General features: G+C 36.7%; 1 protein-coding gene across 1 annotated transcript in view; it reads left to right on the forward strand.

Annotated features, from left to right (window-relative positions):
- The window catches only part of LOC114649281 (dynein axonemal heavy chain 6-like), a 217,343-nt gene that overhangs the window by 31,254 nt on the left and 168,721 nt on the right, over positions 1-17,368 (forward strand). Inside the window, exons 14-21 of the mRNA XM_051924685.1 lie at positions 102-223; positions 768-939; positions 1,555-1,659; positions 3,884-4,002; positions 4,467-4,541; positions 7,910-7,997; positions 11,766-12,016; positions 15,842-16,073. Coding sequence (XP_051780645.1) covers positions 102-223; positions 768-939; positions 1,555-1,659; positions 3,884-4,002; positions 4,467-4,541; positions 7,910-7,997; positions 11,766-12,016; positions 15,842-16,073 — 1,164 coding nt within the window. The remainder of the gene's footprint in view (positions 1-101; positions 224-767; positions 940-1,554; positions 1,660-3,883; positions 4,003-4,466; positions 4,542-7,909; positions 7,998-11,765; positions 12,017-15,841; positions 16,074-17,368) is intronic.

The raw sequence follows: 17,368 nt of genomic DNA on the forward strand, positions 1-17,368 counted from the left end.
ATCATAAATAAAGCAAATCTTGATGGCACATTTAAAAAAAATGGTTAAGGATGCCTAACAGTTGTGATTCCTTTTTTTAAATGTATAATTGTATGTTGCAGAACCAGATAGAGGAATGGGACCGCAAACTGAATCTTTTTGCTCATACTTTGGATGAATGGATAATGTGTCAGAAAAAATGGCTGTACCTGGAACAGATTTTTTTACCTGGAGATATTCAGAGGTAGAGATATTTTATCATAAAGAATGTAAATAGATAACCATTGGGCCATTTTTCAGTTTTTATAAAGAAAGATTTCTACAGGTATGAAGTTTTTTAAAAAGTCAGCGTACATCATGCACAGAAACTAAATCAAAAAAGTGTTTTCAACAGCACCATATTAGGCACAAAAATGTCAATTAACAAAAGCCCTGTCCCATTTTTCATGTCAGTTAATTTTTTGTGGGTAGTGGTGGGCATGTTTTTAAATATTTGGGGCCAAACATATTGATTGACCATACAATAAATAAATAACTACATAAAGAGAAGAAAGTGAAATGTGACAAAATTTAATTAATAACATAATATATGAGAATAAATAATTAAATGAGTCCCAAAATAAGTTTTTGTTGCTTATTTCTTTATCTGTGTATTTAATTATTTCTTTATTTATTCATTTCAGTGAAAAGAAATACAATATGAAATTCGTCTTTGAAAAAATACTGACATTCTTACCCATCACAGCTAAGTTAAGTTACCTAAATTCTTTTTTATTTTCTTTTAATAGACAACTTCCTGAGGAAGCTCAGTTGTTTTCTCAAGTAGATAAAGTATGGAAGGAGCTGATGCAGAAAACAGAAAATAAATCAAATGCACTGAAAGCTACAACTGCTCCCGGAGTTCTAGAAATGCTTCAGACGAACAATGTGCACCTTGAGAAAATACAGAAGAGTCTTGAGGTATGAGCTACAATGCTTGCATTATACGTTTCATAATTGCTCACAGAAAAAATATTTTGTATTATTGTTAACATCAATCCTGATCTTATCCACTTTTTGAATTTTATTATTTTTTAACATAATAAATAGACATTAATTGCAACGTCTAATGTTCTTTGCTACTAAAAGTATAAAAATATTACACATTTTGAATGAAATAAGAGTTTAATTCCTACACTGTAAATGTTTGTTTCCCATGACTAAAAACACATTGCTTAGGTTAGAAATCCTCCTAAACCTAAACACGTTTAATTGTGTTTTAAGAGATGATCTTCAGTCAGCAATTAAAGCAGAAGATGCAAACTCTAAGAATAATAAGTTCCTCATTGATTTCCACCTCTCATTTAATCTGTGTTTGGTAATTTTGTAAAGTTTTTCTACATCAGAGCTTTGACTCAGAATTGCTTTGAAGTCAATCTGTGTAATTTTTCTGATGCTTCATATTACGTGGTGTCCTGATCCTGTGATAACCTGGCATTGTTATTACTGTTCAGCAGTAATTCATTAATCTGTGTAACTGTGTTGCTGTTGTCTTTTTTGTTTCTTTGTTTGTTTGTTTGCTTTTTTATCATCTAGGATTACCTTGAAATGAAAAGAATGGTTTTTCCACGGTTTTATTTTCTCAGCAATGATGATCTATTCAATGTTTTGGCCCAGAGTAAAAACCCAAATGCTATTCAGGTAATCATATTCAGTATTATGCATTTAAATTAACCACAAAAACGCAAAAAAAGTGTGATGATTTTACAGTTTTTAATGTTAGTTTTTTTTAACATGAAAGAGTAAAAGTTTTTTAATCTTAATACAATCAGTAAATCCTACATTTAAATTAAACTGATCAGTCTATATGGTAAAAAATAAGTTACAGGGTGTTAGAGCTTATTCTTGCAGCAGTGGGCACAAAGCTGGAACCATCCCAGTAAAAGATATCAAACCATAACAGATTTGCAAATTGTGAAAAACAGAATACTGGCTCTATTTCAATACAGTGTGGTGGAGTTTCTGGTGAATGCCAGTGCAGTGAAACTTTGATTGTCCAAATACACTAACATTCAGTCAAAGGCCTGGGGGTTGGTCCTCTTTGAAAATTAGTGAACATGTGCCGGTGCTCACTGCCAGTACAATGAAACTCCAATAGTTGTGATACCCTGACAGTCGAAATAAAAGTGTGGGTGGTCACTTGAACATTCACAAAAAGGTGTTTGTACGCTAGGGAAAGGTGCTGGTACTCTGTGTTGAAATTGGGCACCGGCACCTCTTCCAGTTTTAACATAGAGTACTGGCAACTTTCCTTAGCTTACCAGTGAGTACCAGAACCTCTTTCCAAATTTTCCAGAGCTACCACCCTCCTGCTCTTTGTCGATCGACTGTCAGTGTATAACAACAATCAGACTTTCACTGTATAAGCACCTTTTCTTATTGTACTGCTGAGCACCGGAACCCCTTCACGAATCTTCACAAGGAGCAAACACACAGACATGCCCTTCAAACAAGTGTTGATGTATCCCAACAATCGAAGCTTCACAGATGACCAACTCATGTCCCTACCCTCAATTCTAGGTCACTCTATAACCATTAAAAAGAGTACAGTCAGTAATTTGGTGCCACTTCAAGCTATGAGTATAATTTTTGTGATGGTGTCAATAGGTTTTCTCTTATTTCCATTAAAATAGCACTTATTTTGATGTGTTTGAAAGAATTTTAAGAAATAGAAACTACTGAAATTATGTATCCTAAAACAGCAGTTGGCTTAAATCAGGGGTCGCCAAGTCCAGTCCTGGAGGACCACCATGGCTGCAGGTTTTCATTCTAACCCTTTTTTTAATGAGTGCCCTGTTTGAGCTGCTAATTAACTTCTTGTGAATTCATTTTAATTGAATTGCTTTTTTAAGTTTTGTTCCCTGAATTTCTTCATCGTTCTTCTGAATTGATTAATTTCTTTCCTTAAATGGCACCCAGAAATGAAATGTGAAGTGAAGTTGCCAACAGAAGACCAACTAAGTCAGGGCTTCAAATTCCAGCCAATTTCACTACAACCAGCTGCTTAATGAGGTGCTAGTTCTTGTCGTTTCGTGGCTTGCTGCTGCCATCGTGGTTCATTAGCAGACATTTCTGAAATTGTTGATTTTCTCTTTCTAAGAGCCCTGTTAAAATGTTTTGGGGACCTGAGCTGACTGACATTCCTAAGACCTTCATCTTTCTTTATTTTCAGATAGTGTACTTTGGACACCAGTTGTTTTGGCTCATTTTATATCTCATTATTGTTTGGCTGCTAATTAAAGAAAAAAAACAATTAAGGAGTCCTGGGTCTTCAAGAGCAAGTCAATTAAAATTAGGTCAAAAGAAGTTAATTAGCAGCAAAAACAGGTCACTAATTAAGAAAGGGATTAGAAAGAAAACCTGCAGCCACGGCGGTCCTCCAGGACCAGAGTTGGCGACCCCTGGCTTAAATGACAATTCTAGAATGTCTGGCTGAATGTGGCCTTGTTCATGAGTGTTGACTGTGTCACTTCTGGCGTTGACAATTCTGCTTGGATATGTGGCCCTTTATTGGAATACATGGGATATGAGAATAAATAAATACATTGAAGCATTCGTAAATAAATTTTCACCAATGAGGACTGTGAAAATATGGTAATATGCTAATAACAGCACTTACTTACTGACATGTCCCAACATCCTATCATGAATAAGAAATTCAATGAGAAAATTAAATTTTCCCTGCATATCTTAATTTATGTATCAACAAATCCTTGTGTTCCTTTTCATGGCATAATAGACTCTATACACCTAAAATATGAGAATAGATATATACAATATAATACATGGACTGTTGAGTTTTTTCTTGAACTTTTAAATGGGTATTTTTTTCAAAGCATTGCATGTTTATTGTCTTTCTTTGTAGCCTTATTTACCCAAATGTTTTGAGAATATCAATTCCTTGGATGTGAAAGACCAGTCTGGATCACATCCAGTAGTTACACTGATAAGATCTGCTGAAAATGAAATGCTTTCTCTGCCAAAGTAAGTGTTTAAACTGTACCCATGTATCCGTTTTTAAAATACATTATCAAGGTCAGCACTATTGACAGCACCATAACACAAGGCACACACTGGGCCTGGATAGGGCTACACATTTTTGTTGCACCTTTAATTGGAGATAAAGGTATTTCGTGTACCATATACTCTTTTACAATTTTATTATTACAAATGTTTTAAGGGTAAACAGAAAAAAACAGCCAGGCAATGGCTGTGTCAAAATATTTTTCAAATAAGATGAGTATATGAATCATATCATTATTACTATTTAAAGAGTAACAATAAGACACTTATAAATACTAACATTAAACACTTAATTTCACCTTTTTTGTGCTTTGTCAAAAAAAATATTTTTTCACTTGCTGTGCATAGCAAAAGTAACTGTCTCATTACGTGGCAAGTATGAAAATATATTCTAAATATCACAAAATCTTTAATGTCTGTTCTAGGAATATCCGAGCTCGCGGTCCTGTGGAGCAGTGGTTAGGAAATGTGGAAACTGCAATGTTTGACACAGTAAAAAGGTGAGGTTTTAGAAAATACGCAAAAAATTTGCCAATATATTATTTATTACAGTTGGATTTTTATTTCATGTCTAAAAGGCTGTATACAAAATAATTTTAAATTAGAAGGAGCCAAAGCAAGTCAACCATAATGAATGAATTCATTATTAGTGTAACAAATACTATAATGTGTTAAATGCTATAACCAAAATTTTATATACTGCTTTTACTCTTCATTTTGTAATTAAGTAAATTATAGAAGTTTAATGGAATGTTTATATTAACACTGAAGTGATTACATTTTAGAAATATGACTTACTATAACCAGGCACACTTTTAACTGGTGACATTTTCGTATTATTCCTTGCTGCTGTATTTCACATATTTAATTATAATCATTTATGAAAGAAAACTATTTATACCAACTTGTGATATCTCATAAGAGGGAATATAAAGTTCAGATGTCACACAAGTTATAAGGCTCTGCTGTGCTGTCCATGCATGGCTTTCAGATGTCCTTTCCATCAATGTTGTATGTCACACACCTGCCTTTCACCGCAGTGGCAGCATTGTCTATGTGAAGGAGAGTGTGTGCCAACAGTGGAACCAGGAAGGTGGAAAAATTTAGAAAACATGAATTCAACAATTGTGACCTGCAAGCTGAAGATGAGTATAGTGTGCTCTTCTCTAACACGGTTCAGGTTCAATTATTTTTGTATGGTGTTTCTCATTGAGTGCTGATTCCAAGTGCTGTAACAAGTTCACAGCTAAAATACAAGTACACACTTCCAAATTAAAAAAAATACATATAAATGTACTGATTAATTTAAACACAATAAACAATGCAGTTTCAAACTGAATAACATAAAAGGATCCTAGCAGTATAGTGTATGTTCTTTAATATTATTGCTGAGATATGGCCAGTTGACAATTTGAGCAAAAGGAAACAATAAATCCAGTCAGCAACATTGCTGGGGGAATAAAAAATGCTGGAGAGTATGTAGTCAATTATAACACAAATTCATTGACAATATCAGATGCAGTCACAGTTTGAGGGGCCTAAGACAACTGGATGCACACCACCTCCTGGACATGTGCTGGGTACTCTAATATAAAGACAAAATCCATTCATCCTTGGATTTTAAGATTCTCAGTATCTGTGGTGTCTTTCCCATGGGCCAGAAAACAGCTTGATTGTTGAGCAGTGGCACCAAGTACCAAAGCAGTAAGCCAAGAACAGAACAGAATGGATGAGCGTTAGTAATGGTTTATAATTATTGTTAAATATAAGAGCTATCAAACAGAGATGGAATCAGAAGCACTCATCAGGGAATGCCAGACTAAAGTGGTGAGTCAGAATCTCAAAGCTGAAACTGAAGGGACATCTGCAGAACATCTGTTACACAAGCAGGCAGATCAACCCACAGCTTTGTAGCCCTTTAGCTCGACCTTCCACTATTGTTTCATCTTTAGGAGATTAGTATCTTGAGATCCTAATGCGCATCATGGTTTGCATGTAATGATACATTCAAATAGCTAAGTAAGATCTAGGACATTTAAGGCTTTATATGTAAGAAAGAAGATTTTTAAATTATACCTAATGTTACCTGGAAGCTGTTTTGAAGACTTATGAACAAGAGTTATGTGGTTGTTCTTTCTAGTTCTTGTAATGATTTTTGTAGTAGTATTTTGAAATAACTGAAGCTGTTTAAAGAACAGTGAATACAGTAATCCCTCACCTATCGCGGGGATTACGTTCCAGAGCCCCACCGCGATAGGTGAAAATCCGCGAAGTAGTGACCTATATTTATTTTATTATTTATACATATTTTAAGGCTTTATAAACCCTTCCACACTCTTATAAACCTTTCTCACTCTCTTGTAACCTTTCCCACGCTCTTATAAACACTTCCTATGCTCTTAAACACTTTCTGCATTCTTAAACACAGCAGACCAACACTGCACACTGCACGTAGCGATCAGACGTCGATGTGTCTGCACTTGCTTTGTGAAGGGGGGCAGCTGAACTCACGCTGAGCAGAAATGGACTTTGTGCTGCTTCTGCCAAAATGCCTGCTTGTCGCTCTGCGCATTCGGAAGAAGGAGGAGGAGTGGGGGTGTGTGAGGGCTGAACACATGTTCGCTCAAACCCCCCTCCCCGGAGGTGCAGTACGCTCCTGCCACTTCGCATTGTCAAGGGGGTGGGGAGCTGAATGAACGCTAAGGAGAAGTGGACTTTGTGCTGGCTTTGTGCTGCTTGTCGCTCTGCGTGTCAATAATTTAAAAGCCTGTACATCACCTATTTTCCTGTCTCACTGTCTTGTCTTGCGTGAAGTTAAAATGTTTTATAATAGTGAGATGTTACTCATATCCTTAGCCTGACATCCACATATCATATGTGTTAACAAAGTGTGTTTTATAAGTTTACATGTGTTTAAAGCATGTGGAATGGGTATTTTAAGGCTTAAACTATAAAAATGTTTATTTATATGGTCTTTCTATATCACGGATTTTCTCCTGTTGCTGATGGGTCTGGAACATAACTTCCGCGATAGGCGGGCAATCACTTGTATTTAAAAACCCGCGAAGTCGTGAATCCGCGAAAAGTGAACCGCGAAGTAGCGAGGGATTACTGTACAGCTAACACATTGCAGTAGTAAGTCCTACATAAAATAAATGTATGGATTTTTTTTCAATATTTTCCGTATTTATTTATATGAATGCAAAAGAGCTTCTCAGTGTTTATAAATGGAAAATAAACACAGAAATGTATAAATGTGTAGTGTATGTGCAGTCTGGCTTGTCATTAAAGAAAAGGATTTTAGTGACTATACTGTGCTCCATATAGCCACAGGTATATTCTGTATTTGTAGTCACCACTAGGGCACGACCGACATAGGGCCACACTAATAAATGCACCATGATCTTGAGGCAGAACATCATGGATGCTTAACACTATTCTCACAAACAATCTAGACAAAGGGTGACTTTGTCAAATGAAGTATATTTAACAATTTTTGTAATTTCTGAACCCTATTCAGTCCCCTTAAGATATTACGATTAAATATTTGTATGCTTTTGATATAACACATTTTTATATTGCTTTACTACTTTTGTGTTTGATAATCTTTGATTAGGATAATAGGATTTACTAGCTTTGTTGGGCTGAATGACCTGTTTTCCTAAAAATTGTTGTAATGTTCTAGTAACTAAGTTAAACATATTATTCTGTTGAAAGTTCTCTCCACTTTTTTGTAGAAACTTAAGGCAGTAGAAAAAAAATATATAATTTATGTTTGACATTCTTCATTAATTGTTATATGCAATTTTAACCTTTTTCTGAATCTGGTTATTAAGCAGTATCACAAATTTGTCACCTTGCAATCTAGGCATTTGAAAACTGGATTAACAGAATGGAGTACAACGGAATTTAAAAAGTGGGTGCTTGCACATCCCAGCCAAATTGTTCTTATTGTGGTAAGCAAAATGAGATTTTCTTTAATAAAAATGTATCAATTATTAATTGATTATTATTATATGCAAAATTAACTGAAGGTTATGAAATTGTTAATATTTTTGCATATCACATGATATACCATTGTACTTTTGTACATGGTGTAAACTTGATTTTGAAGTTAATTAAATTCATAGATGATTATTTTTAAATATTGCCTTCTGTGAATATAAATTGGGCCTACATTGTCAAGTGGTAGCATGGTAGAAAAATAGTAAAAATTAAAAAAATATATCCATATCAATTAAAAAGATCATTTGATGTTTTAACATGTTTAACAAAATATGAAGTGTTTGGATATGTGTGTTTTTTTTATAAATTTCTTAAAATCTATCCCAGAAAGAGGTGTTTCATCTCACAGGGCACCCTGGATATCATCGAGAGGAGTTGCAACGCACGGCTCAATGGCAACTCTAGTCTGTTCCGGGAACTGAGAGGGACGGCTGCGAGGGCTCTGAGGGCAGATAAAGAGGCGTTGGTTAGAGGAATCTGTGAGCAAGTGACACACCATCTGTGGTCTAACAACCCATGTCCTGCTTACAGAGAAATCGAAGCATTATGCACATCTGAATCTGTTCCTCGGAGAGTCACAGTCTGGGTAGCTGATGGAACAGTCCTTACGGATGACACTGCAGTTGTGACCTGCTGGGCTGGCTACTTTGAGCAGTTGTTCAAAGCTGATCCTCCGGTTAAGATGTTGGATATGTCTGGGTCCACGGTTCTTGAGGCTGATCCTCCAATTAGGTGTGAACCACCCAATCTCACTGAGATTGCACAGGTGGTGAACAAGCTGAGGGGGGAAAGGCTGCAGGGATCTGTAGTATCCAGGGAACTTCTCCAGGCTGGTGGTAAGGCTGTCCTCCTGGCATTGCAAGCAATGTTTGCTTCCATTTGGGAGACTGGCATCATCCCAGCTGACTGGAAAACAGAACTTGTCGTCCCTATCTGGAAAGGAAAGGGTGATCACATGGATTGCAGCAACTACAGGGGGATAGCACTGCTCTCGGTGCTGGGTAAAGTTTCTTTGCAGCCTTTGTCGATCTTCGCAAAGCATTCGACTCAGTTGATGGAGTTGCCCTGTGGGACATCCTGAGGGTTCGCAGGATCCCATCGAGGTTGCTGGATACCATGGCTGTCCTGTACTGTACACTGGTACTGTAGTGCTGTGCAGAGTGGAAGTAGGACCTCTGCGTTTTTCCCAGTTGATTCTGTGGTTCGTCAGAGGTGTGTTCTTGCTCCTACTCTGTTCAATGCTTGTATGGACTTGGTTTTGGGCAAGGTCATGGGGTCCAGTGGCTGTGGGGCATCTGTTAGTGAAAAAAGATTCATGGATCTTGACTTTGCTGACGATGCTGTGATCTTTGCGGAGTCAATGGAGGCTCTGATTGGGGTGCTCAAGAGACTGAGCGAGGAGTCTGTGCTTGCGAGTGTCCTGGATAAAAACCAAGATCTAGTCCTTTAATGACCTGTTGGGCACAGCCATTAGCAGTGTGTCTGTCTGTGGAGAGAATGTCAACCTTGTAGAGAGGTTTACTTACCTTGGCAGTGACATTCATGTCTCTGGTGAATCTTCCTATGAAGTCAGTCGACGGATTGGGAGGGTCATTAGGTCACTGGAAAGGGGTGTGTGGTGCTCCCGATATCTATGCAAAAAGATGAAGGTCCAAGTCTTTAGAGTCCTGGTGCTTCCTGTGCTTGCTATATGGTTGCAAGACATGGACGCTATCCAGTGACCTGAGACAAAGACTGGACTCCTTTGGTACTGTGTCTCTTCAGAGAATCCTTGGGTACCATTGGTTTGACTTTGTGTCGATTGAACGGTTGCTCATGGAGTCTCGAATGAGGCACATTACATGCATTGTGAGAGAGCGTCAGTTATGGCACTACAGCCATGAGATCCTCATTGTTGGGGACCCAAATGTGGCTGGACCAGGCCAAGGGGTCTCCCACGTAACACCTGGCTGCGGCAGATAGAGGGTCATTTCCGGAAGGTGGGACTGGACCGAGTGTCTGCCTGGAGGGTTGCAAACCGGGATCCTGAGTTGTTTCATCGTGTAGTGGGTGCAGCAATGCACTGTACCAGTGCATGCTCCCCAACTTGACTTGACTTGACTTAAAAAATAAAAGTATACATCATTTAAACACTTTATTTTTCTTTCTATAAAAAGACTAAAGATGATCTAATTGCATTACATATAGCATTGTCTACTCTCCCCTTTATACTCTTTATTGTGTAGACCTGAACAAAAATGTCCCAAATCCTTTTGATAGCCCTGATATGTTCCACTACCTTTAATATCTTTGACCTCAGGCAAAAAGTCAGAGCACTAAAAAAGGCAGGAGAGAAAGGTACACATTTATTTATGTATTATAGATAATCTGCCCAAAATAATAACCAAAGTAAAACGAGTGTGACAAAAATATCCTAAGCAGCAGTTCATCTTGCATCCATATGCTTACTACCAGGTGTCTCTCTTGTCTGTTTATTAGTCCTACATGGCCTTTGAAAGGAGTGACAGAAACAGACAGCATGGCCTGTTCTACTCTTCTCAGGATTGAAAAATGGCAAAGAGTAAGCCTCTGTATCAGACTTGATTTTAAGGGAAACCTGGGGCCACTTGATTTCCAGTCTAGGTTTTCTACATGGGAGAATGGCTAGTAGAATCTAAATGCCCCCGCCTTTGATATTTCAAGCTCATACAAACTAAACCCACTCTTCTAGATAGATAGATAGATAGATAGATAGATAGATAGATAGATAGATAGATAGATAGATAGATAGATAGATAGATAGATAGATAGATAGATAGATAGATAGATAGATAGATAGATAGATAGATAGATAGATAGATAGATAGATAGATAGATAGATAGATACTTTATTAATCCCAAGGGGAAATTCACAATTTCTTCTGATGTCACTGCTTCAATATCAAAGCACCATCTTGTAAAGTGAATCAGAAATGGTGCATATTATAACACAGCATGCTTGTGCAATCAGTTACCCTGCTCAACCTAAATCAGCACTTGACAGAATTTCCTAAAGCCTCAGGGAGAAGGTTAAGTAAACATTTATAATGCCATAGAACAATGGTGTTCTTATCAAGAAAACATGCCTTCCTGATGACAATCCCTCTTTTTATACTTTTTTACACTTTTCACCCAGAATAAATGCTTACTTGTCAGAAAGCTGTTTCCTTCATTTAAATATCTTGAATAAAAGCTTTCCATTTTCAATACAGTATATCAATCTACATTGAAGCATATACATCCAGTAATCCTAATCATTGTTCCAGTTGCTCATTTATTTGGAATATATGTAAATTATGGCAAATCATTTAATATACATAGTAGATTAAAATGAAACAAGGACAGAGCTAGAAATTAAGTATTTGTCTGAACACTATTCTTTCAGCCTTTTGTTTAAAATAATGTCATCTTCTTAATAGTTTAATTATATAAATTAATTATTTAGTATAATAATGTTGTTTTAAATGTTGTATTTAATTCCATACCTATGAATAAAGCCATTTTATGTTTTACTAAATTTCAAGGTGGATTTCAGTTAAATTTGTGAGTGGTGTAATTTGATTTTGTCTACTGTAAGGTAATGACTTAAGTATAGAAGATCTGACTTACCTGAGCGAGGCACCTTTTAGAAACCCAAACTGACACATGACTATAAAACTGCTGCATGACATTAAAACTGATGTGCTTTACCTTTCATTCAGAGCCAAGTAATGTTTAACAAAGACTGCCAGCTCTGCTTTGGTGACGGAAATCCTGCTAAATGTATGAAGAAAATAAACCAGGATCTGCTGGATCATCTTGATGAACTTGCTGAGCTCGCCTTAGAGTTCCTCACTTTTAACCAACAAACTACACTGGAGGCCTTGCTTACAATCTACATTCACTGTAGAGATGTGCTAATGGATTTGATTAAAAATAACATTATCAAAGCTGAAGACTTTGAATGGAAAAGGTAATATAATAAAGTTGGATAATAAGAATGTGGGCAGAGTTTCCTTTGTGTTTAATTCCTGTACTTGTTAGGATTTTTTTCTAGGTGCAGTGTCCAGTTCTATACGTTTTTTAGCTTAATTTTGGTCTTTAAAGATATTGTTCCCTTTTATTGTTGTATTTCCCGCAACCTTATTTTTGCCTTTTTGGGCACAATTATTTTATTGTCTTGATTGTTGAAAACAATCCCTTTTGGCTAACTTGTGACTGCTGAAGGTCAGGGCCTGTGACATCATCCCTGCAGCAGTATAACAGTCAGCGTCACAGACTTTCTTGTTGTTCAAGATTCTTTATAATCGCTTAGGGATTCTGGACTTTCACATAGTTTTTTACAATTAATTTGATTAGCATTTTGGATTTGATCTGTTTGGCTTTTGTTGAGTTTTTCTTTTTAATGTACTTCTGTATTTAGACCTGGAGGTGTCTGATGTATCTTGATTTTCTTTGTGCTATTTTTAATATTGTGGTACTACAGTTCATTTGTGAACTAAGTAAGATAATACAACAGCAGCATGCCTTATGAGTAAAACAGTGTGTCCAGCATGGAGCATTAGTTCTACAGATGGAGCAGGTTCAGTGTTCTGACTATGTTACTGTGTTAAAGATACACTGGGCGAAAAATAACAGCAACCACAACAAAAAAAAACAATCATGACAAAAATAATAATATTATGCTTAGCTTATGAATCGTTCAACATCCAATCTGCAGGGAAAATCCCATTATGAAGTCAACTGAGATGTTTGCAGCAGCTAGCTGTGGTGCTCTCTGTGATCCAGCCATTATCTTTACCAGGTGCTGTCAGAGTGGGCAGATGACTGAAGGGTGGATGGTTATGTAGGGCCACAAGTTAAAAGCTCCAAGGTTAAACAGGAACATGCTTGAGGTGTGTCCAGGGTCCAGTGGCTACATGGAGTTCAAGTGCCATGTTGTGGCAACATTTTTTTAAAACTTTTGACTAATGATGTTGTTTTCTTACAATAAACCAATCAGTGTTTAAAAAAGGCCCTTCTCTGGAAAGGGAAAATGTTCTTAGTGTTTCTAATGGAAGAATCTTAAAAATGATTTCTCATAGACTGATACAGCATAATAATGCAAAAAAGCAAGAATGTACTGCATAATAAAAAATAAATTTAAGCAATGTAACAAAATACAAATAATGTAGAAATATATATATATATATATATATATATATATATATTTACACTATATACACACTAGGAGGCTCCGCCCACTGCTCGCTTTGCTCACCAAACCCGGGGGCAGGCACTGGGCCCCTATCTATCCTGCAGCTGAGCCGCTCTGTTGGAGAAAGCGTAATGTACAAGCCCCTCGGCGCCTTCGCTGCCCAACCCCTAGTTGCGGCCTAGTAGGCTGCCCCATGATTTTCCTGATATTTTACTTTATAATTTAAAAACGGAATAAGAATCTGAAAATCTAACAACATCACATTAAAGTTCAATAAATTCTGAAAAGAATGATACCAAACATATATATATAGGTTTAAAAGTGTGACAAAAAAGTGACATAAAAAGGTCACATAAAATCGTTGCACAAAATCGTTGCACTTTTAGGCTTAGGATTTTATCTCTCTCTCTCTCTCTCTCTCTCTCTCTATATATATATATATATATATATATATATATATATATATACACAGTCGATTCCGCTTAATTGGGCCACCGGTTAATTGGGGCAGCCGCTTATTTGGTCCAAATCTCAAGGAATGAAAACCAAAATAATAAACTAATACATAATTTAAACGCTTAATTGGGACAACATTCCGCTTAATTGGGACAGTTGCAGACGCGTGCTGCAAGTCAGTCATCTATCGTCGCCCGTCGAAGAAGCACTGGTAAGTTTAGATAGTACAATCTTAGAGTGGAGTAGCACATGTCTGCTTAATAGTCTACAGTCACCACTACCGCACCATATTCAGTTACCCCTACATCATCTCGCGTGTATGTATAACGTATAAGTAAACTTTTTTTTTTGTCAATCTCTATATATAATCTTCATTTGGATCTTGATCTTTGTTTGTCCGCGAATGAATTAGAAGAAGAAGCACTAGATGGCAGTAGAGAGACAGCTAAAACATAGCATTGCATTAAGAATCTCCTCCAGGCTTATACTACTGAAGACTGTAGTACTCCAGTCACACCTCAAAACACAGACATTCAAACTAAACAAATGGTTGTGCTTTAAATTAACTAATCTTTATATATAATCTTCATTTGGATCTTGATCTTTGTTTATCCGCAAATTCATGTTCCCCGACACTGCGTTGGTTGTTACTTTTGTTTACAAACACTGTCGATACCACTCTTTGCGTTTAGATCTGGCGTCGACACCTGCTTCGTTGTCGAGACTGTGGTTTTTTGTGTTTCTATCGACCGTCGTTGGCAGCACTTCGTCCAAATCGAATGTTCACCCACTTCTTGGAGTTGGCACTCACAGTATATAAGTCGGACACACTTCTGTGATTTTCCATCAGTCGGCGTTTGGAGTTCAAGAAAGAAGCATTGGTTCTTCCTTACTCTTTGGATTGCCACAAAGCAACCTGCGAGATTGGAGAAAGGTTGAGAAGAGATCGTGAGAGGAAACGACAGCGTCATGAAAACGAGACGGACTGTGAATGGAGACAAGCATAAATGCTCCTCCACCACTACATAATTACTATTCGGACAGTGATTCCAAGTAGGCCGTTCCTATTGAATCAATGTCCAAGGGTTTTGTTTTGTAATTTTGTTTCCCTTATAAAAAATCATAATGCTGTGCGACAAAGGGCCCAGTTCACGACTGGCAGCCGCGTTTAAACAGGGAGCCCTTCACAGACAACTTTAACACGCGCAACATAGTTGGGTGCACATAGCTAGTTTTATTTATAAAATTATAACCCTTGCCAAGATGGCAAAAAATTATTTTACACTTTCAAGTAAAATTGCTTTGCTGGATAAAGTTAAAAGCCAGCCATTTAATACAAGCCATCGTAGGCTCACTGAGATAACTGGTGTACCAAAATATACCATAGTGCGTCTCTTACAACAAGAAAATCAACTGCGTGAGGAATGGGCATTACAGAAAAGACAAACTGCAAAGGACAAAGTACAAACTTACAAAAACAAAAGACAGACTACACTTGATGCATTTTTGCAGCATTAAATTGTATGTACATACCTAATTATTTTACTTTAGAATTTATTATTATTTTTTCTTCACAGCTTATATTATTTTCTTATCATTTATATTTGGGTTCAATAATTTTATCAAAATATTGAAAGAAAATTATTTATTGTTTAATTTTATGTGGAATTCGCTTAATTGGGGCAGCCACTTAATTGGGACAAAATGTCCTAGTTCTAATGTGTCCCAATTAAGAGGAATCAACTGTATATATATATATATATATATATATATATATATATATATATATATATATATGTAGCTATTTTATTGATTACCCATACATAGCACATGGCTGACACCTTTATCAGAGGAGAGTTCTAAGATCAGAATGATTTACAATTGTTTTCAAATATTTTTTTTTTTCATTTGGAGAACTTGGAAATTAAGTGATTTGCTAATTCATGCGCAGTGGGACAGAGTGGAGATTTGAACTGGCAGCCCTGAGGTTTAACAGTCAGTCTCGTAGCTACTCTACCACACTGTCTACCTTGTCTCATTCTTTAATAGAACTGTCATTTTGACATACAGTAGTTATATTTACAGTATATGTGTAATCTGCCAATCAAAGTTCAAGTTTTTGTCTCTTCTTTCCTTTTGCATTAGGCAGCTGCGCTATGAATGGAATGAACAGGATTCTACATGTTATGTCATTCAAGCCCATGCTTCATTTACATATGGATTTGAGTATTTAGGCTGTACGCCTAGACTGGTGATAACACCACTTACTGATCGCTGCTGGCTAACTCTAACTGGGGCATTGCATTTACATTTGGGAGGTTCACCTGCAGGGCCGGCTGGAACTGGGAAAACAGAGACAGTAAAAGACCTAGCAAAGGTATAGTTCCTTCATTCATTTTAAACATAAAATACATTTATAAAACATTAACATCTGTCGTTGTACAAGTGTGTTTTAACCGATTAATGTTGTGCATCAAGCTTAGTGCAGACTTACTTTATATACAATTATAGAGATGTTTTGATAGCTAAATATTAAGTAAACAGTGCATTTACAGCTTTATTTTAGTAGCCTTGTTAGCTGCATGCACGATTAGATTACGTAACAACTTCAACCTATTGGCTGCGGCCTACACAGACCCAAAATCTGGAAACTGGCTTTAAATGTTAAAAAAGACTCAAGAAATACCACAAATGCCTTACAATGGAGAGAAATCGTTACTTTTTGAATTACAGAGGTATGTTTCACCAAAAATCTTTATAAACAACAAAATTAAAAAATATATCAAAAAGGCTCAAAAGAGTAAAAAACGAGTCACCTAAAAGTCAGTGTCAAGCTAACAAATCCCAATATCCAATCCAACAGCAGAAATCTAATAAACCAAACAAAAACATTCACAAGGCCAGTAAATCCAAACAAAAATCAATACTGTATTTATAAAAGACTCCACTATGAACTCTGCACACCACTACTGTGATCCTCTATGCTGACTCAATATCGAGCCAAAGGGATGTCTCAGCAGCAGTGACATCAGGGTGGCCCCAACCTCTTGGGCTACCATCCAAAGAGCCCAAGTAGTGGGTGCAAATTTAAAGTCATGTTCTATAATTCCTAAATCATAGGAAAGCCTAACAGAAGTGACATACAAATAATTCAAAAACTACAAAAACTAAACCAAAATAAACATAAGCCAGGGAATAAACCCTGGCTGCAACATATCAGTTGTTTATCCACTGAGGAATAAGAAACAGTGGTGATTCAGCCAAATGTATACCATGTGTTCTGGTGACGACTGAAACCAAAGATCACAGTGACATGTCTTAATAAAGCAAGACAGTAACCAAATACTAACCATGTTCTGTCTTATTTAAAGTGAGAATATTTCGCCACTCCTCTGCGTTCTTGTGGTTGGTGAAAGGCATAAGATGCCAGCATCAAAAAGGGTAGCTACTGTACTATTATCTGGCACATGTAATGACATGATTGATGTTATAATGAATAGTACAAACCATATGAAAAACTGAGGGTTCAGCCATTTACCTTAACAACAAGCCAGCCACAAAATGTAGCACCATCACATCTGTCAAAGACTCTTGACCTCAAAAGAAAAATTAATCTCAGGTTGACCGAGGCCACCAAGCTATCACGTTTGTCTGTCTTATCCTGGCTTGTGC

Source organism: Erpetoichthys calabaricus, chromosome 3 (genome assembly GCF_900747795.2).
Source record: "Erpetoichthys calabaricus chromosome 3, fErpCal1.3, whole genome shotgun sequence".
In the NCBI taxonomy this organism is placed as follows: domain Eukaryota; kingdom Metazoa; phylum Chordata; class Cladistia; order Polypteriformes; family Polypteridae; genus Erpetoichthys; species Erpetoichthys calabaricus.